This window comes from Gymnogyps californianus, chromosome 19 (genome assembly GCF_018139145.2).
Source record: "Gymnogyps californianus isolate 813 chromosome 19, ASM1813914v2, whole genome shotgun sequence".
In the NCBI taxonomy this organism is placed as follows: Eukaryota; Metazoa; Chordata; class Aves; order Accipitriformes; family Cathartidae; genus Gymnogyps; species Gymnogyps californianus.
This window is the reverse complement of record NC_059489.1, coordinates 4,211,054-4,233,683: the sequence shown is the minus strand read 5'-3', so window position 1 is coordinate 4,233,683 and position 22,630 is coordinate 4,211,054. Positions and strand designations below refer to the sequence as shown.

The 22,630-nt window shown below is 41.2% G+C and overlaps 1 protein-coding gene across 9 annotated transcripts in view; it reads right to left on the bottom strand.

The window, feature by feature from the left end:
* Positions 1 to 11,501: 11,501 nt before the first annotated feature.
* PECAM1 (platelet and endothelial cell adhesion molecule 1) overlaps positions 11,502 to 22,630 on the bottom strand; it is a 35,216-nt gene continuing 24,087 nt past the window's right edge. For 3 of the 9 annotated variants that reach the window (XM_050908204.1, XM_050908209.1, XM_050908212.1), the window contains 2 exons: positions 18,011 to 18,033; positions 12,977 to 13,067 (listed from right to left, as the gene is read on the bottom strand). In XM_050908204.1, the coding sequence (XP_050764161.1) occupies positions 13,038 to 13,067; positions 18,011 to 18,033 (53 nt within the window). In that variant the 3' untranslated portion in view covers positions 12,977 to 13,037. Of the gene's footprint in view, positions 13,068 to 18,010; positions 18,034 to 20,193; positions 20,227 to 22,630 lie in introns of all 9 variants that reach the window. The other 6 variants (XM_050908205.1, XM_050908208.1, XM_050908207.1 and 3 more) reach the window with 4 other exon arrangements.

The window sequence follows — 22,630 nt, the reverse complement described above, 5'->3', positions numbered from 1 at the left end:
GCCCATCTTGGCCTCCAGCCCATCACTTCTCCCCACCCACTGATCCCAGTCCCTGAGCAGCCGTGCTGCTGCCTGGCTTCTCGCTGGCCCAAAGGAGCACAGCCAGGTCATACCCTCCTCGGAGAGCCTCCCCAGGCAGCTCTCAGGGCCTAGCTCCAACTCTGCTTCTGAAATCTCTGTGGGACCTGCAGAAGCTCTGAGCTCTTGTTGCTTCCTGTGCTAAAGTACATTACTCTGTGGGGTTTTTTTGTATTGCTGCTTCGTTTTTAAAGCTGAGCTGAGGATAGATCCTCTCCTCCTCATTTGTCCTTGTGATCTTCCTCTTTCCTTATCTTCCTTTTTTTTTTTTTAGATTTATTAAAGGTTTCTAGATTGCCAAGTATCTGTGGAGAAACAGCTCTATACTACTCCTCACATCAAGTCCTTGCACACACTTGGAGAAGACATATTTCCAGATCCAGAGGAGGTTCTAACTTCCATCTATCTCCCTGCAACTGTGGGCTGATGTACTGGTAGAAGGGCAACAGCATAGGCCTCTCTCATGGCTGCCAGAAGGTCAAGTAGATTCACAGAATAGGCTAAAACAAGGTCAGTAAGGCGTGCAGAGCTGGACCCATGCTGCCAAGGTGACACCCAGAGGCAGACCTGTTCCCAAGGAACGTGCATTGCAATGCAGCCTAGGTCAAACAGTTTGAATCCTGTGAATTTACACTGGTTTCTCTCAGGCCTGCAAAACCTTCTTGATGCTTCTCACATAGGCTGATCTCCCCCCTGACACTGAATCCAGATAGGGAAAATGGCTGGTGCATATGTATAGCAGCGATGCCATCCATCTCTGGGGAAGAGGTGAGTCCATGTGCCATGCAGAATAGCCACGTGTACGCTGCCAAAGTCACATGAAGGTTGCAAGAGCTGGTATCTGTATTTCAGTGTACCTGGCAAATGCACAAAACTCTAAAAGCTTGAAATCTGATCTGCACATGATGGAGAAGTCAATACCCCTTCCTCCGCAGAGACCTCTGTGAGTTAGAATATATTCTGGCTGAGTGCTGGAGTACTTCAGAGTGCAACTGTGACAAAATACAAAGCTGGGGGAAGGTATGGGGGATACAACAGCACTAGTCTACATTTTGTCTGCGCAGGCATGACACCAGAAGTCCTTGACAATAATATCAGCTGCTACAGACAATTTTATATTAATCAGGAAAAGTAAAGCACAAATAAACAGCATGTGTCCTGACCTTTTAGCTGCCAAATCATTCACCTATTTTAAATCTACAAGTAAATTTAGTACTCCTGATACAGAACAGCTGAAGCTACATATTTAAACCAGGCACATACACTGCAGCTTTTCCACGTGCACAGCTTTACCACAGGAACATTAACACCAGCCAGCAGTACCCTTCTGCTCTTGCCTGGACAGATGCTAAGGTTCTACACTGATGTGCTTAATTTACATGGTTAGTAAAGGGAAAAGAGCATTGACTATAGACTAGAAATTAACAGCAACCCTCAGATCCAGAATTCCAAACCAACTGTCCAATATTCAGGAGGAGATAAGTCCATAATGTTTTTTGGGGGGGAGAAGCAGAACATACGGTCAGGTCATCTGTGATGATTTTACTGTCCCTTGTCTTCACAGGGAAAGTCAGAAAAATTAATCCGAATTAATGACGAGTGTGACTTGAAAGTGGTTAGTGAAGTTACACTGGAGTCCTGCATGAGTGCTGTTACTCAGAATTAAAGTGGTCTTCATTTGATTTAGCTTTCTTCAGTTTCAGAGTGAAGTACACTAAATCAGATTAATGCCACTTAATTCTGAATATGAATATCTGCGTAGGGTTTAATAGAATTTAACTAACCTACTTTAAAAGATAATTCAGGTAAGGTTTCCTGAGTGTCCCCTTCGAGGAAAGACTCACATCAATAGACTTAATGGGAATTGTTCCTGGATCATGCTGACGTGAGGTCAAAACATCAACACTATCATAAAAATAGCGACATCTTGCTCGGATGTCTTTGTTCTGAGTGCATTAACATCTGATCCGGAGCTGAATGTATACCTGGTAAAACAGAATCAGAAATTGCAGCATGAAGTGAATTCTTAGTTACAAAAGAGGCGTGAAACACTGAAGAGACTTTGGTTTCTCCAACTGGGATGGAGAACTGGCATAGATGGACCCCTGGTCAGGGCATTTCTCATGTCCTGAAGGTGTGAACAATATGCATTGTTTTTGTAAGGCTGATATAATTTAGGCTGTTGTGCAGATCTAGACAGTGTAATTTCAAACCTGAATGTTGCTAGAACCTTTATTTACATGAACTTTGCCAAGGTGTCAGGAACTGCAGTCTCTGTGACAGTAATTAGTAACCTTTAACTGAGCAGTAGCATCGTTGTGGCCCATATCCGCATATCATAGAATAAACCCACATGTCTCTGCCAGTCAGTCCAGCATTTTGGAGTAAAATAGGGGCAAGGTCTTCTTTTAAATGGGACAAGTCAGACAGTGAGCTTTGCTGAGGAGACTGGGCTTAAACAATGAGAACATGAAGGTGCAGTTACACCCCGGAACAAACAAGAGCACAGCTTTGAAAGCAAACACAGGACTGATATTTTCCCATGTTAAAGAGCTGCCTCTGACAGAGCATTCAGTACTTGTCCATTCACACAAAATAATCGCAGCCAAGATTCAATCCTTCCCTTCTCTCCCTACAACCAAACAAACACCAGCGACAGCTCCATCGCATTTCTCTAACAGATTTGGACCCAGCTTCCAAAGCCAAAAGTTCTCAGTGCCTCCACAATTGAATTCTTGTTCTGGACTTTGCATTCTCCTTCTCTCCAGTAATATTAACTGTACAGCACTTTAGGATGAAGACCTCAGCACAGAGACATATTAAATAACATCTCACTGTGCTAATCATTCAGGTGGCTAAATAAGGAATCTGTGCTCCTTAGACTACCTATTATAGGCAATGAAAAGCGACAGGCACCTCCAAAGGGCAGTTCCGAACAGGACTCTCAGTGACTGTACTAGAGAGCAGAGTAGCCTCTTAGCTGTCGTGGTTTAACCCCAGCCAGCAGCTAAGCACCACCCAGCCGCTCCCTCACTCCCCCCCCCCGCTCCCAGTGGGATGGGGAGGAGAATCAGGAAAAAAGGTAAAACTCGTGGGTTGAGATAAGAATAGTTGAATAACTAAAGTAAAATATAATGCTAACAATAATAATAATGAAATATAATAATAATAATAATAATAATAGCAATGAAAAGGAATATAACCAAAAAAAAGGAAGAGGAAAAAAAAAGAAAAAAAACAGTGATGCACAATGCAATTGCTCACCGCCTGCTGACCGATGCCTGAGCAGCGATCCGCCCCTCCCGGCCAACTCCCCCCCGTTTATATACTGGGCATGACATTCTATGGTATGGAATATCCCCTTGGCTAGTTCGGGTCAGCTGTCCTGGCCGTGCTCCCTCCCAGCTTCTTCTATACCTGCTTGCTGGCAGAGCATGGGAAACTGAAAAATCCTTAAGATAAGCGCTACTTAGCAACAACTGAAACATCAGCGTGTCATCAACATTATTCTCACACTAAATCCAAAACACAGCACTGTACCAGCTACTAAGAAGAAAATTAACTCTGTCCCAGCCGAAACCAGGACATTAGCTCAGACATCCAAGGTAGATGTCTAATGCAAGGCACTGAGAATACTCCGCTCAGCTTCACTTTGTAATTTTAGTGACCTGGTGCATAATCCAGTCTCCAAAACTGCCCAGCTGCCCTGATGCTTCTGCTCGGCTTCCACAGCCATCTTACATTGCTACCTACTGCAAATAGCGTCACACTGTGCAGGGCAACATCTGGCTCCATATGACCTTGGGTTTTTTTCACATATAGGAGTTGTTCCCTGTTGTTCAAGAGTGACTCATGTCTTGTTCAGAGTATCATTAAATCTTTTAATTAAACATTGCCCAGTAATCTATCCAACCAGAATCCCTGAGTCAAAATTTCAAGTGCTGATAGATAATGTCATCTATTTTTCACATAAATCCAGTGAGATATACTAAGGAATCTGATAAGTACATGCACAGTCTGCTCTGGAAAAAAAAGTAAACTAAACACAATCATACCTTAAGCTTTTAGAACATCAAATCCAGACTCCAAGCAATATTAAAACCTTCCAGATTTGAGTGAGACTCGCCGGTCAGTGCTGCCTTCTACTGCATTTAGACAGAGAATTAATCTTGATATTCAAAGCCTTCCAAAACTTGCGTGTTTTAAAAATAGTAAAATATATTTCTTTTGAAGTATGGGCTTGTTACAGCTATTTAGGAACCTCTTACTGAACTCAGATGGATCTTGAACCTCCCCTGGGGATAGTTTAGATGTCAGCGTTCATTCATTAACAGATTGGAAACTGTCCAGGACAATACTGCAAGAAAACACACGATGTCCAGGCTTTCTTTCTGTTTCTTCCTTTCTTAAACAGGACTTTCTGTGCAGTTCTGTACAAATAAATCCAAGGTTAAATATGATGAGTAGGGCAAGGAATGCAGAGAAATTGAAGCCAGTATTAGCAATGCATACTGCTTATTGGTCAACAGGGTATTTCTGTCTAGTGGTAAGGGTAGCATATAGTAAAACTTCACTTGGGCAGTGAGAATCTCATCTCGCCCCAATTCCATCACATATTTCTGTTCCTTGTCACTGACAGTAAGTGTGCAATCAGCACAAAGACACATGCTGAGTATCTAACCCTAATGCCATTCAGACACAGGGTTCAGGCAAAAGCTTATGACCCCAACAGGTTTAATGTTGCCTTTCTTTGGATATTCTTTTGTATAAGAAACAAACAAGCTCTCGTACAGAAACAGGCAGCTGAAACAGGAACAGCCACCCCACGAAAGAAGGCAAAAGGGCAAACCTGGACGAGAAGCTAATGCATTCAAGGTTTCTCCTGACTGAAAAATGTTGGACTTTGAAGATGCGGGGAGGAGGGCAGTGCTTGGAGCAACTGTGTGCTCCTATGGTCTGACAGGAGCAGCCCTCTCTCAAAACCAGGCAGAACCAGATAAACTCTACAAGAACGACCTTGAGAAAAAAAGCTGGTGGGGTGCTTCTGGATAAAGTGCTGGCTGAAAGGATTGAAATTGCATGCAGAGAAAGTGTCTCCTATTGTCTGATTCCTATTCTGTTCAAGGAAACAGAATTTTGTACTTTCTTTGTAAATAAAAGGGCTGCATCAAAGTACCTGGGTGATCAATTTTGCCTGCTATTAGAGACAATCCGCTGGGCCTAAAACCATCTAAGTGCTTTGGTCAAAGACAGGGAATAAAAGCTCCATTCATTTCCTCATGGAAAGGCAACAACGTCATCCTTTGGACTGCAACTGCACAGAGCTTGAAAAGTCAAGGATGCATGAAGTGTGATTGCAATGACTTATGAAGTGCAGAAGAGGGGACGTGTGCTGTGGACATGATGACTGCTGACACTCCTTTGCCCTCAACCTTGTCTTTCACTGACATAAGTACAAAGTAGGTGGAAAGCAGCTACCAAGTCAAACTAGTGATTTTGCCCTGGTGGAAATGCCTCCAGAAGACACAGCAATTAGGAGAATCAGTTGGTGTGAGCACACAGCCCTATCCATGTTTGTATGCAATGAAGAAAACACAGATGTGACCTTTGTCAGCCAGTTAGTGCACTAATTAGTGTGTCAGAGATAATAACCTGTTAAACATGAAAAGCTGACCTATATATGCTACAAAAGAGGAAAAGGCAGCAATTTACTTAAGTCTCTATTATACTGTTAATGATTATAAGCTGAAAAACTATGCATGGAAACTTGTAATTAAAAAGCATCAATTATCATTTTCTCCTTGTAGGGCACATTAGTCAGGTCCGCTTTCCACAGTCCCATTCAGTATACAGATAGACGTGTAGGACTGTGTGATTCATCCTGGAACAGCTGGAAAGAAATCAAGCGAGTGGGAAAAGATCAGCTTCAGGGAAAAAAAAAGAAAGAAAAAAAAAGAAAGAAAAAAAAGAAAGAAAAAGAAAGGAAAAGGAAATAAAGATAGTTAAAGAAAACCCTTTCAGTGTTTTTTGTTTGACAAAGCACAGGTGTGTGTCAGGGTTGTTTTCGAAGAGGGCAGCCTTGCCTCCCTCCAGCAATGACTAAACTGGATTTAAGCAGCGTACACAATGTTCTGAGTTTTCAGGGCTAAGCCAGCTAATACTTTCAGTCATGCTGAACATACCATCCTTCTGTAGAGATCAACTAGTCCCCGAGGTCCCTGGGAGGAACATGAATCTCTCTTCATAAGTCTGCATATTTCCCCTCTTTGCTCCCTTAAGGTCTCTGACTTCCAGCCAGGGAGGACAGATTGTCTAGAGGCTGTTACAGGCTCAGCACCCACAGGTGGAACCAGTTTTTCAAGAGTGCCAACGCATGCTGTAAGTACATTTAGATTTGTTCTTCCAGCCCTGAGGAATACCCTGAGTCAGGGCTGAGCTCTGTTCACTGAATTTGTCTGGAAATGCAGCCAGGAAGGTAGTTCACTCCTGTTCTCTTTGTCTATATGCAGGCATTTCCAGGAGTCCAGGGAAGTGCAAAATGCTAAATTCTTATCTGGAGGCCACAGCTCAAGTAGTAGTGGCCACATGTGGTGAGAGTTATAGGAGTATCAGGCACGGCAGGTCCAGCTTGCTTTTGAAGTAATGGCCAAAGTAATCGAAGCAATACAGGCCATCTAGTCCTGATCACCTGACTGGGTGATATGGACACAATCAGTGGCTAGAAAATTTGATCTATAATTTTGCATGCAAGGACTGCATTTAGACACACTTGGCTTTACCTGATTTCAGCTCTGCCATCGATCGCACTGCAGAGTCACAGCTCACTTCAGCCACCTCTGAGCTTTTGCCTAACAGCTTTTGCAGCTTTTGGCATTCCTAAATAAGAATGTCTTGCTCTTTAAAGCTCCTGTTCCTTTAGCCATCATGAACTTGAAACAAAAAATATAAAAAACAACTCAAACAGTAATAAAATAAAAACTAAGTTTTGCATTATGGAGACTTTGTGAGATTTTTGTTATTACCATGCTTTAAATAATTTAAAATTATTCAAAAGCAATCTATATTTCCTATTGACAATCTCATGTTAATTTAGTAACCTGCATGGCTGTAATTTTCATTAATTGACTTGCACTCTGACCGCATCTTAATAGACTTGACAATTTTTTCTTCCATTAGACTCTCACAGCCTATTATCAAGCAGGGATGCCAGGTTAAACCCCTTCTAGTAATAAATACCATGACTCAGCCCACTTAAGACAAAGCCCTCATCTTTGTCCCATTGATGTCAACCTCTCTGTCCCCTCCACTCCTGAGGACAGACCAGCAGCTCTCATTTTCACTGCCTTGGAAGCACTTATCCCCAAATAGAGCAGAGAGTTCCCTAAGGAAAAGCTGGGGCCGGAAAGTGGTGATTGCACTTGGGAAAGGACACATTTCCACAACTTACTGCTGGTCGGAGCCTGAACTACCCGAGAAGGTCCCACTAGGGAAGAGCCTGGGTGGGTGGTGAGAGCCACAGGGCAGTTCAGACATTTGGCACGGATTAGTTCCATGAAGACAGCAGTCAGTCAGGGACGTCAGTTCAGCAGCTCTGAACAATATGAAGTTCACAGGCGAGACTTTACTGCCCTTGTAGCACTGTCTCATTGATTTGCAAAGTGAAACTGTGTCACTTGCAGTGGAGACGGCTCTGTGTGTAGTTAAAAAATGAATAAACAGAAAGCCAATGCAGAGGATTTAAAGCCAAGCTCTCCCTATGCAAGTGTTGATAAGTGCTTTGTGGAAACAGGCTATTTCAGCAGTCACAGTTCCTCTGCAAGCACTCAACGGGGCTTGGATTATGCCAGCTAAATAACAGTGTAATATGATGTTTTCTTTTGAAGACACACTCCCAGTGTCAATATCATAGTCTGTTAGAGCAGCTGTGTATCAGACAGGCTCCTCAGTGCCCCATGACTACATGTCCCTGTACAGGACTAACGCACTGACAGCAGCAGTTGAAATGAACGTGTTGTCTTCTTGGATCAATGGTGCTGTTACCTGCAAAAGTGCTTTTAATTAATAGGTATATTTTCTACTTCTCCTACCAGTCACAGGACTACTACAAACACATGAATGTTTGGGAGAAGCCACCTCCACAGCACTGATTCTGCCGCAGCACATTCACCAGAGCATCGCCAAGACCGTGAAGTGTGGAGCCGTTAAGGTGACCGGACTAACGGGTTGTTTCTTCCCAAACCTTCCACAATCTGGGGGAATTCTCTCCCCCAGCCCTGCTCACTCCCCTCTGTCTTTCCTTTTATCTTCTTTTCACTTTCTTTCTTCACTGTAATAAGCCTTCATTCCAAGATGTCCTTGTATCTCCTGCGTACAACATTAAAACAAAAAGACAACTACAGAAAAATCAGGGCAGTAAGCAGAGGATGGTGAACTGTCACACTGGTCGCTTCTGGGTTTTGTTCAGTGAAAAAATTGTTGCATTTTCATTGCCCAAAAGGAGGCCCTGATTTCATCTAGCACTCTTATACATTCAAGATTACACAGGAATATATTACTAATCTATTAATTTCAGAGCCAGGTTCTATCTTACCATAAGTAATAGTTTATTTGTGGAATTACTCCTCAAACAATACCTTTTAGATCTGAATTCCTCTTAACCTTGGGAATGTGGTCAGACCCAGGATACCATGTGAGGTCCATTTCTAACAATGACCATTACAGCTTCACACACAGTTCAACGCTACCGCAGATCCCAGGTTGATCGGGCATATTCTGAGTGCCTTTGCACTGGCTGCCTAGACCTTTGCTGATTTGTGCTAAATCTTTCATTTCAGTTTCATGCTGTTATTCTGTTTGTCTGTTATCAGACTTTGCAGGTGGCTCCCTCCCCGAGGAAACTGTGATTTCTTTTGCTATTAAATTTAAAACTTAACTACAGTGATTATTTCCTGCAATGGTGAGAAATTTTTCAGCCTTCCCACTCAGCGTGTCTGTGGCTGGTGAGAAAACAAATTACCTGTGTAAATATAAATGCTCACATTTAATTGAAGCTTCCCGTGCAAGCCAGATTCTCATGATTGCTAGACTCTCTAAGCTTTTTTTAGTGGGAGCACCTGTGATTTAGAGTGGAGCATTTCAATGCATGAAGACAATAAACCCCATTCTTTGTGATTCTTTAGACATGACAACTTGCTTATTACCTCCCAAATAACAGTAAAAGTGATGTTTATTCTGCTTTCACCAGTCTATTAAAAAGGCCTTGACATTCTAAATAAAATGTGCTAGCATTTTCAATCTGTACTGATACTTTATTACTTTCAGTTTGATTTCTAGTTTAATTGGTGGGGTTTTTTTCATTTGATACCTCTGTTTTTCTCAAACTTTGTTTCTTTTCCCTGTACCTGTCCTCTCCCTCACAACAGAATGGCTGTAGCCAGCCTGACAGCATTACTTCCCCTGCCCCCAAAAGCTGGGGGCTTATGATGCAAGACAGCTTAGTGATGAATTGCAACATTAAGAACTTGAACTGAACCAAGCTAACAAAGAAGCAGTTAGAACAAGCGCATAACACTCCAGAAAAGTAAATAAACTTTGGGATTTATTCACCCACCAATGAACAGGATATTTACTCTGCACAGAAGTAGTGCCCCAGCATTTACAAACAATTCACTAACCTATGCGAGAGAGAAAGAAGTCATGGTTGGTAGGTTTACACTGCATTTTGAAAACTGTTAAGAGTGGCAGCAGTCCAGATGAAGAGATCATACCACTGCAGGAATAAAAATCATAAGGCTCAGTTTACTCTATGCATGTAGATGTAAAAAAGTTAGAACCTGGCCCAGAAACCAGGGCCGGACCTGCAGCCCTCGCACCCCGCTTACTCTGCCTGAGCTCCCTCCGGCCTGAGCCAGGCAGCCCTCAGGCGCCGCGGGCTGCGCTGCCTGCCCTGTCCCAGGCAGGGACCACCCCGGAGGCAGGAGGGACCCGTCGCCACCCCTGTCGCCCTGCAGGTCGCTTGCCACCAGGGGTCAGCACCGGATCAACGCCGGAGGCTGTCGGGTGCTGCTGGCCGGAGCAGCAACGTGGCAGCGGAGAAGCGGGCTCAGCACGGCGCCGGGCAAGGTCCCTCTCGCCCCGGGCACGGGTGACACGAAAGGAGTAACAGACAGACGGCTACCCTGTGCCCTCCGCGGCCCTGCCAGGTAGTTTCCAGCACGAACCAGACAGCACATCATCACTGGTTTTTCCACGAAAGGGCACACAGAAATATACTTACATTAGACAAGAAAATAAGCAGCTGCGAGTTTGCTGGAAATGAAAAAAAATTAACGGTGACAAGGAAGAGGAGTCTGTTGATTTAAAGAATTTCTGTATCTCATCCCTAAAGCCTCTGCTCTGCAATAGTAATATAATATAAATATTATAAAGTTAACCAAGCAAGGCAGTGGTGTGGGTAACCCTCTTTGTGAACACGCTTAGTGCAGCAGGATGCGGCGCTGTCAGTGCAACTACTCAGACAAGGCATGCCACAAAGGGCCTGAAGATGTTCCATCCCTGTTGTCTTCTCAAAATGTAAATGTTTAGCAACACACCTCATTTTATATTTGCTGAGCTCAACTCGGTGACAACGTAGAAATCTGAAATGTTTTTGGTTGTTTTTCAATTACATGTTGTTTGAGCTCTAATCTGAGCTTTAATCTATTTCAGTAACAAATTTAAGACTTATTTCCCAAATGTTTCCAATGGGACAATGACACTTGTTTGGCGTCCAGAAGACATGCTCGTAACAGGACATTTGGACTCCTTGTGTAGCTGTTTACTTCATGGGCCCATTTACCTTGTCTTCACTGGAGATGTCTGCTGATCTAATGTCCCATATTTTAAAATATTTTTGGTACATCTGGAAGACAAAACAGAAGTGCTCAAAGCAGTGCACAGCACTCTAAGAAGTGGATAGATCAGATATGCTTCAGTAGGGCAAACAACTTTTATTACAGACTAAATCCAAAATAGTTTAGGATTATTCCAGCCAAGAGACAAGCTGAAACAGATCAATGAATTGTCCCACTGCTGCTCCATCATGCCCAGATGACATTCTGAAACTTCCCAGAAACCAGTGCTTTCCTGAGCTGTGCCAGGGACTGGGGAAAGGTTTGTGGAGGAACTTTTACCTTTGTAATTTAGCAAAGGAGTTATGTGAATGCAAGCACTCCCGTGCTCAACCCTTAAACCAATTTAGTGCATTTAACTGCTGCTAAACTGGTTCATGACACCAGATCTAAGTGCCTGGAATCACTTGTTGCAGAGATGACATCTTCCATATGTAAATTTATACAATGTATCTATATGGTTCATCACTAATAAAAAATTTTACAGGCATTCATTTGCAAGTGGTCACTACTATGAACATGCAAGATCCAGTGCAAAGTTCAATTCAGAGTTTTCTTTATTAAAATACCTTTTCACATTCCTTATACTAATGCATTTGTATGGACACTCATGGGATGCTAGGAAGAACATTTGTCAACAGAAGAGTGCTATGAAGTCAGTCATTTGTGAAAGGCTTATGATACAAACAACATTTGCATAGGGAACAATAAATTAGAGATACTAGCCAGTAACTGGAGCTTGAAAATTTAAACGTTTGGAATAAGGATATAAACCCCTTTTGTATTTCTTGCTGGTTTTGCACCTTTGATGTAATGCTTAAAGCAGTAACTATATATGTATATACAAATCCATGTCCTCTCTTTCACTATTTTCTAATTAAAATGAGAACCTTCTTACCTGTGGCCCAGATCCTGTAGTAATTTAATCTGCAGTAAGAAAAGGAGAGCAATTGCAGTGTCAAAGACCAGCTGGTTAAGGGGTTGGGGACAGTAATTTTTCTGTTTTGTTTTGTGTTCTTTTTTTAAACTAATGCAACTGAGATAAACACGGGCTGCAAAGATTAGATCCAGGTCCAAACTGGATCCATGTTAGTGGTTTATCATACTACAGAGAAAAAGGGTAGGTATGGAGTTCCATACTGGACAAACTGGACACAAGTACGACTTCAGATCTCTCCTAAAATCAAAGGAATAAGGATTATACATAACAGGGTTTTCAGGTACAAACTCACTGACCTGGGTGTAGTATATCCACCCACTCAAGACCTATATTTTGCATCATCCAAAATAACTGTGATGGGCAATCATTCCTTGAAGAACCACCACACCAAACTAACCAACAAGCATCAGAACTTTTAAAGGGGAAAAGCAGTTTAGCAAAGAATAAAGAATATTTGTGCCTCTACTGATAGAAGCACTTGGTAAAGTACTGAATCTCTGAATAGTTATTCAAGTTTTTAGAGAGCCCAGAGCTTGCTCTTCTGTTAGGCCCTCATTGCAGTGTAGCATCCAAGTGAGCTATAAATTAGCTGGCTCCAAGACTGGTAGCAGTCCAGCTGCTGCAGCACAGGGAGTTCAGCACAAGCTGCAAGATCATGTCAAAGTACATACATGGCTGGCCAAGCTGTGCTGAGCTCTGTTCTGCCACAGTAGAGTGTTACTGATAACCAAGTTAGCTAGTTTAAAGCAAGCTTAGATATTTCTACATCCTACTGGCATCACAGTAGTTACTGCACTGTAGAAATGTACTTCCTCAGCTGTAGCTTCCCCTTTTATTTCCTCAGAGCACGATGAATTAGAGGCTAGAAAGGCAAAATTGCATTAGCAGGAGAAATTAAAGATGAGAACCTAGGTCAGTGGTTTCTAGAGCCACTTTCCTATGAGAATTTTTATTTGTAATTTTTTCCATTAAATGCTTTAGGAACATCTCTATTGTTCCCCCTAAGGAAATAAACTTTGAAAAGAAGAGCCTGGCAAACTCAAATAAGTGCTGCAGAGCTTTTGAAACGTTTGCAACATCTTCCATCTTGGCTTGTTTTCTTCTCCCAGCTGATCTTTGAGATGACTGTTCTAAGTAGCATCAGGATGCCCTTGTATTCTCTGTTGGCAACAAGACCAAAAAAAGAAAAAAAAAAGGTATGAGTATAAATGTCCCCCTGCCCTCTCCTGTCCTTTTTGATCAATACAAAAACTTTAAATATAGTAACTTATTCCTTAAAGCACTGTACAATAAATACTCACATTTCCCTGGGGAGATATTAGTATTATCTTCATCAGATAAAAAAGGAAATAAGACAGTGGGAGATTTAGGTTAACAATTACAGGCTAGACTGCAATACTGTTAATCACCAACATCTGCAACCGGGTGCTTACTGATAAAAGTTGGATTCTTACAGGAACTACTGGCACTCAACAAATCTGAAAGTCAGATCCCTTATTTACTAGTAGATGCTCAGCTGCCACAATTAGGCCCCCATCTTCAGTCCCACAAGAATGAAAACCTTTTCCTAAGAAGCACTTGGGTATCTCAACAGTGAGCAATGCAGCGTTCAACTTTTAGACACCATGTTTCTACAAAAGTCTTCTCCTTTGAATAGATTATCTTCAGTACACAGCAGGGACATAGAAACCTGGCACCGAGAACCACAAAAGGCAGTGTGCAGACAGAGGAGTCCTCTATGCTAGCCAATGGGAAAGGGCAAAGAGAGATCCCAAACTTCATTGTCTTTACATTATATGACAGAAATAATTCTGTCCACTGAGGATTCACAACTCTCAAGTCTTGCCTGACATCAGTTGCCAAAGCAAGTCTTCCTCCAACAAATATCTGCTAAGAGTACATGGTGGCCTCTAACCTAATAGTTTAGTCTGTCAGCACCGAGGCGCCTAATTCCTTTTGTGGACTTACCCCCAAAGGATTTGCCCCATGAGTCAGAGGCAGGAATTCCTGGTTTATAATTCAGTGTTTATTTCAGAGTATCACCTTGTTTTTCATATCCTGACTGCCTGAAATCCCCCCACAATTTTAAATGGACACATCCGTCATCTACATTTCCTGTCTGAAACTACTGCGCCATGTTACTGTGCACAGTTAAACACATGCCAGGTCCCCCTTCAGAGCTGGCTATGTTGTGCTGGCAACGTGAAGCAATTCCTTTACTACTGAGAATTTACAAAATACTTTTGGGATCACTTGAGTAAGATGGGAAAGTAGCTGAAAAAAACCAGAAATTTCTCCAAATAGATTTAAATTGTACAGGTTTCTGTCTCAGAGGGTACATTCTGAGGCTGAACAAATAGGCAGCTAAAAGTACGCTATGTCCTAACTGAGGCTGCCAGTCCTCATGTACCCCTAGGACCGAATCAAACAAACAAACACAAACATCTAAAAGGTAATAGGGGAGGAGGAGGTATGAAGTCAGAATGTACCTCTGAGGTAAATTTGACACAATACCAATTAGTATTTGGCTAAGTGGCTATCTCATTGTTGAGATATTTCCTTCAATACGTTTTCAGAAACTGGGACCATTAAATAACTTAGAAAGATTGCCAGCTCTGATTTCAGGAAGGAAACCTCCTCCCAGTTCCTCTCTAAGTAATTCATTTCTTTTGCAAATACTTCCTATGGATGGCATTTAAGATGCAAATTTCTGAAACAGAGGAGAAAGAGGGAAGCAACCCCCAACCCAGAACATTAGGTTCTTTTCTAAATGACCTAAAAGTCCAAGACATTCAGGTTCAAGGTACCCTGGACTGCAAATCAGTCAGAACCTGTACAGCAATTGGGTCTTTATACAATTCAAATAATTCAAACTTTAACTGATTGTTTTTCTAACGCACCACCTTTCTTGACATAATACAAACACTTTCAATGCCTCTGTGTAACACAACACTTATTGTCAGTACACAGTGTTTACTAAAGCCCTGAGCTCAATTTTGTAATGGTGTCTCAGTGAAGATGAAGTAAAGTTCCTAAATTTCCATGCTGGATTATATTTATTCTGACAGAAACTATGTAGGGGCAAATGCACAAGAGCAGGGCTAGCACTCATTAAAATGATTTGCTTCATCTTTCTTTTCCACAGTGCAGTACTCCTTTTTGCCTGTGACTTCTGGAAGATCAATGCAGAACTGCATAAGTTAACAGAGTTTATCCGAGGAGTGGAACCCACATTGTTATTAGAATTTAGAGAGTGAAAAGGACAGCAGAGTCTCCACCATCATTACTGAAACAAAAAGGTTGCACGTCCTCCTGTCTCTGAAAACATAGCTCTTAGCAAAACCCTACTCTCTCTGCTGGGGTGCCCCTTGTCACACACTTCTGGAATAGCTATTACTTCCTAAACAGAGTCAAATTCTACAAGTTTTTTGACAGGTCACTATAGCTAAGTAATCCATCTGGCATTCCATGTGATTAAGATGCCAGCTGACCAGCCTAGCTGCTGAAGGCCTTTTTTTACTCACAAATTGAAGGAGTAGCAGATGGAAAGCAACTTCACCTCTGAGCCAAGTACTTCATTTGGGTAAAAAGAAGCAGAACAGCTGGGGAGGAAGTTTAAGCCACTTGATCACTTTATAAGGACCATTTTCCTTTTCATGAGTAGGATCAACAACTCCTCATTTGGACCAAACCTCTGAGGTACATCACAGTTAAGCACTGTGTGAAAATGAGCTACAGAAAAAAACAATTGCAAGAAAATAATGATAGAAAGAACCTTAGTAGCTCCCTGCCTCTTCTGTACTCATCTATGTTGCCTGAAAAGTGCTGAGAGGCAAATAGGGGAGATGGAAAAGCTATAAAGAAATTTATCTGTCCAGTCCAACTTTAGGTCACTTATCTGGAGAATTCAAAAGAGAGATGGTGCTGCTTTTTGTCACAGGCTTTATTGGGAATAGAAGTGGGAATTTAAGAAGCAGAAGATGGGAATCTAGTTTTTTGCTATGATGTACTTTAAAGCACTACTAATTCAAAAAAAGGAATAGTTACTGTGTTAAGTACATGAACAGTACCTAAGGAGGGGACAATGTCACAGATGTGAACTGAATAAGGCTACTTCTAGGAAAACTCAAGTAAGATGTGCAAGTGTTATAAACCTGACTTTTCTTTGGTGTGTTTCTGAAAATGGGATTAGTTTTACAGATTAACTAGTTTTATTACTCTCCTACTGTTAACAGGAGTTTGTACAGACAACACAAAGAAAACACTGCCCTCAGCTGACATTTTTCTCCCTTGAATCTAACATTTCTTCATAGATTGTCTGGTTTAGCAAGCTTTAATAGCCCAATTAATTATGATGAAAGTGATTTACATGGGGTAGTCAGTGTATTTTCACTGAAGCAACCTCATTATACTTCCATGGAGAGATTTTTTTACTCACTTTTGGCCACAGGAGAAGAAAACAAAAAAATCTTCATGAAACTTTAGTCTTTCATCCAATGTCCATTATAAATTATGTAGGGTGCGGAAAAAAAAGGACAAAAACTCCTCCCTGAGCTTACACCAGATGTCTATGACAGCCACTCCTGACCATTTTTCCTTTTGTGTCGGACAGGGACACTTTCTTCTGCGTGACTCTCCAAGGAATGCCTGGTATAACCCAGAGGAGGGTTCAGCTCAATTTATTTTTAGAAAATTGGGAGCAAAGAATAAAAACAAACCTTTAAACTAAGAGAGACAATGATAATATAAACCCTACTGGCCTGTTAATATACGTCTGTTTGTTGTAACACAATCTGTGACCTTCAGTGCACTGCCAGTGTCTGTAAATAATACAATGGGCTGCTTTTTTATCCCATGGGGATGTGAGTGTTGATGGAGCCTTTCAAAACTCAAATGGATGCCATAAGCTGACGTTGACTGTGCTATTGTGATTCTTATTTATGAGTCTCTCTCTCTCTCTCTCTTTTTCTTGTTAAGTACAAGTTCCAAAGTCACAAAGTGGATGGCAGAAAAAACACCCGGTCTGCATGGTTTGAGGTTGGATTAGATAGCTTATCTAACATTCATAAAAATACTCCTGAAATGTAAGTTCCCCACCTCTTAGATCTCTTGAGAGCAGAGTAACAGCTCATTCAAGACATTTATTCTCTTTTAAAAAAATCCATATTTTTTCACCGGCTTCTTAGCCCTATAAAGCTGTTCACCACCTACAGAACCTTCACAAAACTCCTAATTGTTTAGCTGGGATCCTCCATATATGGATGGTACTATTCTCACCTCTTGGTTAGAGCAGCATAACTGTGACATAGATATATACTCTGAGGTAAAAAATTGCTTGCGTTTAAAATTTCTTACAAGGTCTCAGTTTTCACCACTAGCCCTTAGAGTCATCCCACTTGCTATACCAGTGGATGAAAATGAACCAAGAAGGAAACAGTCACAGACAGTGAATAGAATTGACTTCTGCAAGTTCAGGTGATCCAGCATTCCTCCTTAGTTTAACTCTTCATTTCACATCTTAGGAAGGACCTCACTTCTCTGGATATTCCAATCACAGAATGTATGTGTGTGCAGTGAGTAGGCACACCCAGAGGAGATTCACTGACACTAAACGCCCTATAGATTTTGCAGATGGGACTGGAACAACAGCTCTGTCCCCCACGCACGTTAACCAGCTTAGCAGGTTTTCATATGCAAATCTTGAGTGCCTCAGGTCCATCAGGAACCTAAAGCAAGCAGCAACCATCCCCAGCCTTGTGCCATTCTGTCAGCATGAATATTTGTGGCACGTATCCAAAGCTGTGCAGCTGTTCAACACAAATTCTTGGAAGATCATTATTTGTCATCTACCTCCTGTATCAGCACTACCAAATACCAGTCAGTTCCATGGACTTTTAAAGCTGACCATTCTATAAACGTAGTACTGAAAGCCTGATTAGTAAGAATATATATGAAGGGATTGCCCAGTAGCTGTCCAGTAAACATCCTGAACAACAAATAAACAATTCAAATGTAGCAACACTTGAACACTATATCACTAGATACACAATAATGTCAATCCAATTTCCCTATATTGAACTGCTTGCATAAAATGTATACTTACAGAATGCCTGTTTTCCACAAGATCTGCAAAATAAAATACAATGTATAAATTATGAAGTGGCACATTGCAGGGTGATCAGTTCTATGTTCTGGAAAATAGACTTTTATGTCTAATCTGACTTTTTTTGTTCACCTTGCAATGATGTGAAATTGCTACCTACAACTAAGGTTCAAGCTCTGGTCCTAAGAAGTATCCAAGCACTAGCTTAACTCAAGTACATGGGTGGGACCAGACATTTCAAAGACCATGTTGAACAGTACATGTTTGACAGCTTTCCTGATTATGGTTCAGAGTAGAAGTCTCTACTGAGAGCACAAGCTGTTACTGGACAAAAAAGAGTCTTCCTTTTAGAGGCAAGTTCTCATGAGCATTATACTTCCTCTTCCAATTCCTTGCCAGGAAAATAACCTACTGCAGAAATCCAGTATAGGATACAATTTTCAGAGCCAAATAAGAACCTGCAAAGACACCTGAAATTTTATTAATACAAAGATGCTTGTTCCCAATGAAAGCCTGAGAGCCAGTAGGCTCTTTCCATTTAGGATCAGTGAACTTTAAGATTGGATCTCAGGCTTTTTTTTTTAAAAGTGGATTTAGCTATTCAGAAGTTTCACAGAATACGTTTGAATACTAAAACATAAGTATTTCTTTGCCCTCTGAAAGTAAGGCAATCTAGAGACATGAGGAAAGTAACTCTGCTTTTGGAAGAGGACTTCGAGTCTTGTTAAAAGTGCTCTTTTGTATGGTTTGTTAAGATATTACACACATGACAAAAGTACGTGCTGAATCTTGAAGTGTATTTTCTTGGAAAGTATATCAAATTCAGTGGAGAGAGGTTGTGTCAAGGAAATTAATCTAACGCTCAAAGCAGAGGGTTTGGACTAGGGCTCTGGGTTAATCCTGCCAGTATTTTTTCTATAAACGTGGGATAGTCTCTGAATCTAGGGGGGTTTTAAGTATGTATTTTTTTAAATAGCAAATAATAGCATCAGTCCTCCTATAGGCAGAACACTTATGTAAATTTTGAAAAGTTCTCTGAAATCATTAAATGAAGAATATTATGAAAAGCACTACTACCATAAATAGACCAATAAAGGTCTTTTAGAAACTCCCTTGCCAGCCAGCAGAAGTAATGAGGAAAATGAACACAGGTGAATCTAACTTTGCAGATAACAATGCCAAAGTCTCTTTTTCTCTCTCCTTTATGATTACATCCATGTATATTTGTGGTGCAGTTAAGCGCGTACAGTTTCTACCATCCGCATTTTTATTGCATTAGGATTGTGATTCTGCTTCACTGAAAGCAGGACCATGAACACAGTATACAATCAGGCTGCAATTTCTGAAACACAAAGAGACTACATGAATGTTGCTGGCACTGTACACTATGAGTTTTCTCCAAGACAGTTCTACCCAGAACCTTTAGCCTAGGAAAAGGATTAAAAGCTGAGGTGACTACAGCACCTTATACCAGTGCATAAACTTAATTTCAGTATAAAATTGATCCCAATGTTTGGCAAGATTGATCCCTATATGTTTAGCCAGCTTGATAAGAAACAAAACAAAAAGTTACATGTGAAACACGTAAAGCTTTTTGTGTCCTGAAAGCTGACAGAAGTGAACAAAAACAATGCTGACCAGGTGCTACATCAAAGCTTGACTTTAAGTGGACAAAACTGTATGTAAGGTCTATGAAGTGAGGTATTAATGAGCTGTAGTTTACCCTCTGTCACAATGTATTGTGCTTACAGGAAGGAGCAAATGAGAAATTCTGTATAAATTCCAAACTTCAAACAACGGGATGTTTGCTACCCCAAAGCTACTAGGTCACAATAACAGATATCCCGCCTCCTTGTTATCTGTCACCCAGATTCAAAATAGTGTGGCTTTCTAGCTACGTATCATATCTGTACCAGGAGAATGTCATAACCTGTGTCCTTTGAAAGTGCTGCTGGAAGGCCATATGGTTCCTAAAAGGTACCAATCAGGTAAGCCAGCATGTAGCCTCTAATGAAAGCACAATGATATGGTGCTTTTGCTGATTCTTTGCTACGTCAATCTTTTCACAACCTTTTTATTTCATTCCTGTTAAAAATATGAAGTGTTTTTACTGGAAACACACTGATTTTACTGTGATGAAAGAGAACAGAGAAATTTTCAAATGACATCTGGCTTTCCCTTACTAACAAAAACAGGGAAAGGAGATATGCTGGATTCTAGTCATATGCAGAAAAATTGGTCAAGCTTCCATAGTAGGGCAAACAAGAAGCTGCATATTTCATGAAAGGAATCAGAGCTGAAGGTCTGGTGCTCATGATTTCTAAAAGATTCCCAAGTCTAATAAAGGTAGGTGTTTTTAGGGATTTCTGACAGATTTAAACTCTTGCTATTGCATTTAGTTGATGGGGTTTTAAATTCAAAGAACACATTTTTACAAAGGAAAACATTAACAGCAGGAATTTAAGACACTGTCATCCTCACCTGCTCTGCCCTTTCTCATTGCTAGATGTTATGGAGAAGAGAATACATGCCTAAACAGCTGCAATTCATAATCCATCTCAAACCCATCTTCAACACTGGTGAAAGCTAAGATGCTAGATTATCAACTGAAGGTGCTGAACTGCAGACACACACTACGTTCTGCCAAGCCCTTTATTGGAGCAGTAGCTTCTAACAGAGAATCTTGGCAGGCAGCTTGGGAACAGATCTTACACAGGGGCATGCACGCAATTCAGCTTTGCATTTTAGGTTCAAGCAAGGTCAGAAGCTCCCTGCATATTTGTGCCTTACTGAAACCATCTGGCTTTGACTAATTTTTGGCTGCAGTTATTGTAAGCATTTGGCTCTGGAATCAATGTCTCTCAGATCCAGGCTTTGGTCTAGAATATGTCTTGAAACCTAAAGATCCAAAGAGTTTTTATTTTGGAGAAGGAAAAGGTTATTTGCATGATTTTGGACTGCATGCAACTAGCATGTGCTCGTAAGGCCTGAGTTTTGAATAACGTAATGAATCCCCAGACCCTGTGAGTTTTCTCTGTGCTGGAAAAGGCATTCAGTGCGAAATTCTGGCTAAGTACAGAGGTGTTAAGCTTGAGGCTCAGTAGCAGGAAAGTATTTGAGCAGATTTCCTGATTGCTAGAACTGATTTCTAATAGTTTGTTCCAAACCACTGAATGCAATGGGGATTTCTCATGCCTCTTTCCACTGGGATATATTTATTTTTCCATAGTACATTGTTGGTTGCAATAGGATTCTTAGAATTTCCTGTCTCGCCACTGCAGTTGCTTCCACGTGACCAATTCATTTTTCCAGACTTAGCAGCATAAAGGCTGGCTCTGCATTTTGTTCACTAGATTTCCATTTTCCTAATAAGATATTACAAGTAACTATCTTGCAATAAGCCACTATGAGTTCAATTCAGTGCACATCAAGATCAGTGCAAAGCCTATCACTGGCTTCTGTGAGCTTTGGATCTGATACAGAGCAAAAGGCAGAGTTCACTAAGGAGCAAGAACATACTAATACATTGTCTTCCACAAGCAGTGCCCTGTAAAAATGTAAGGAAATCTGTGAACTGGAGTTGGCTCTAGTCTTCTCAGCAATATGAACAAGACTGTGCTACCCCAAGAACTGGGACCAATGTTGAGGGAAGGGGTGGAGCTGAGATAAAGAACCAGTATGAAGATGCTTGGATTTCCTGTCCCTACTGCCTCTTGGGAGGATGAAAGGTGTGATGGAAGTAAATCATGCATCTAAAAGAGCCTACACCCACCCAGCTGAACTTAGTATCTGACACATCCTGACCCCTCCCTCAGGAAGAGCATCAGCTGCCAGCCTAGCCTGTTGGGACTCCAGCACAGGCGAAGTAGGCAGCAGGGCCACAGTAATTTTATCATTCTTGGCAGTCTGTTGATTTAGACAATTGCCTGTTTTGCTTAAGTCTCGGAGTGTCTCAATTCTTTCTGAACAAAAAGCAACAGCTCTGGGACTGAACTGGATATTCCTGATTCCCAATATACTTTGGCCTTTTCAAAGACCAACCAGAGAAAGCACTATTTTAAGGAAATTAGTTCATCCTGATAGGTGTGAAGGACTTTTAGACAAAGGTGTTATTGACCTGACTGGTACTAATAGTGACCATTCCCCAAATTGCCATTTGGATGTAAGGTTTGATTTAAAGCTGAGGCTTGAAGCTTTAGGTATTTTATGTAAAATACTAAAGTAACAGCATATTGCTCTAGAAAAGGTTTTAAATCAATACCTGGGTGAACTTCCTGAACACTGAATCTTCTTTCTCAGAATTAAACTAACCTTTCAATAACAATGCAAGAACAACTTCATCTCTTCGAGCTGCTTCCAGAGGCAATGCTAGTGATCACCACCCTCCTTAAACCTCTCATTATATCAGACGAAATCTAGCGTCCAACTAAAGAGATTGACATTCTCTGACTACAGTACTATTATTGGACTTTCAATCAGAATATACCTGACTAGACTTGAATTTCACAAATAACCTGCTTTTCCTACTGTTAACGGGTTAACAGTAGTTAACTGCATGCAGGTCTTCTGGGATTGGAAATGTGCATTTGACAGTTTGTTTCTGTCTATCTTTAATGTAAC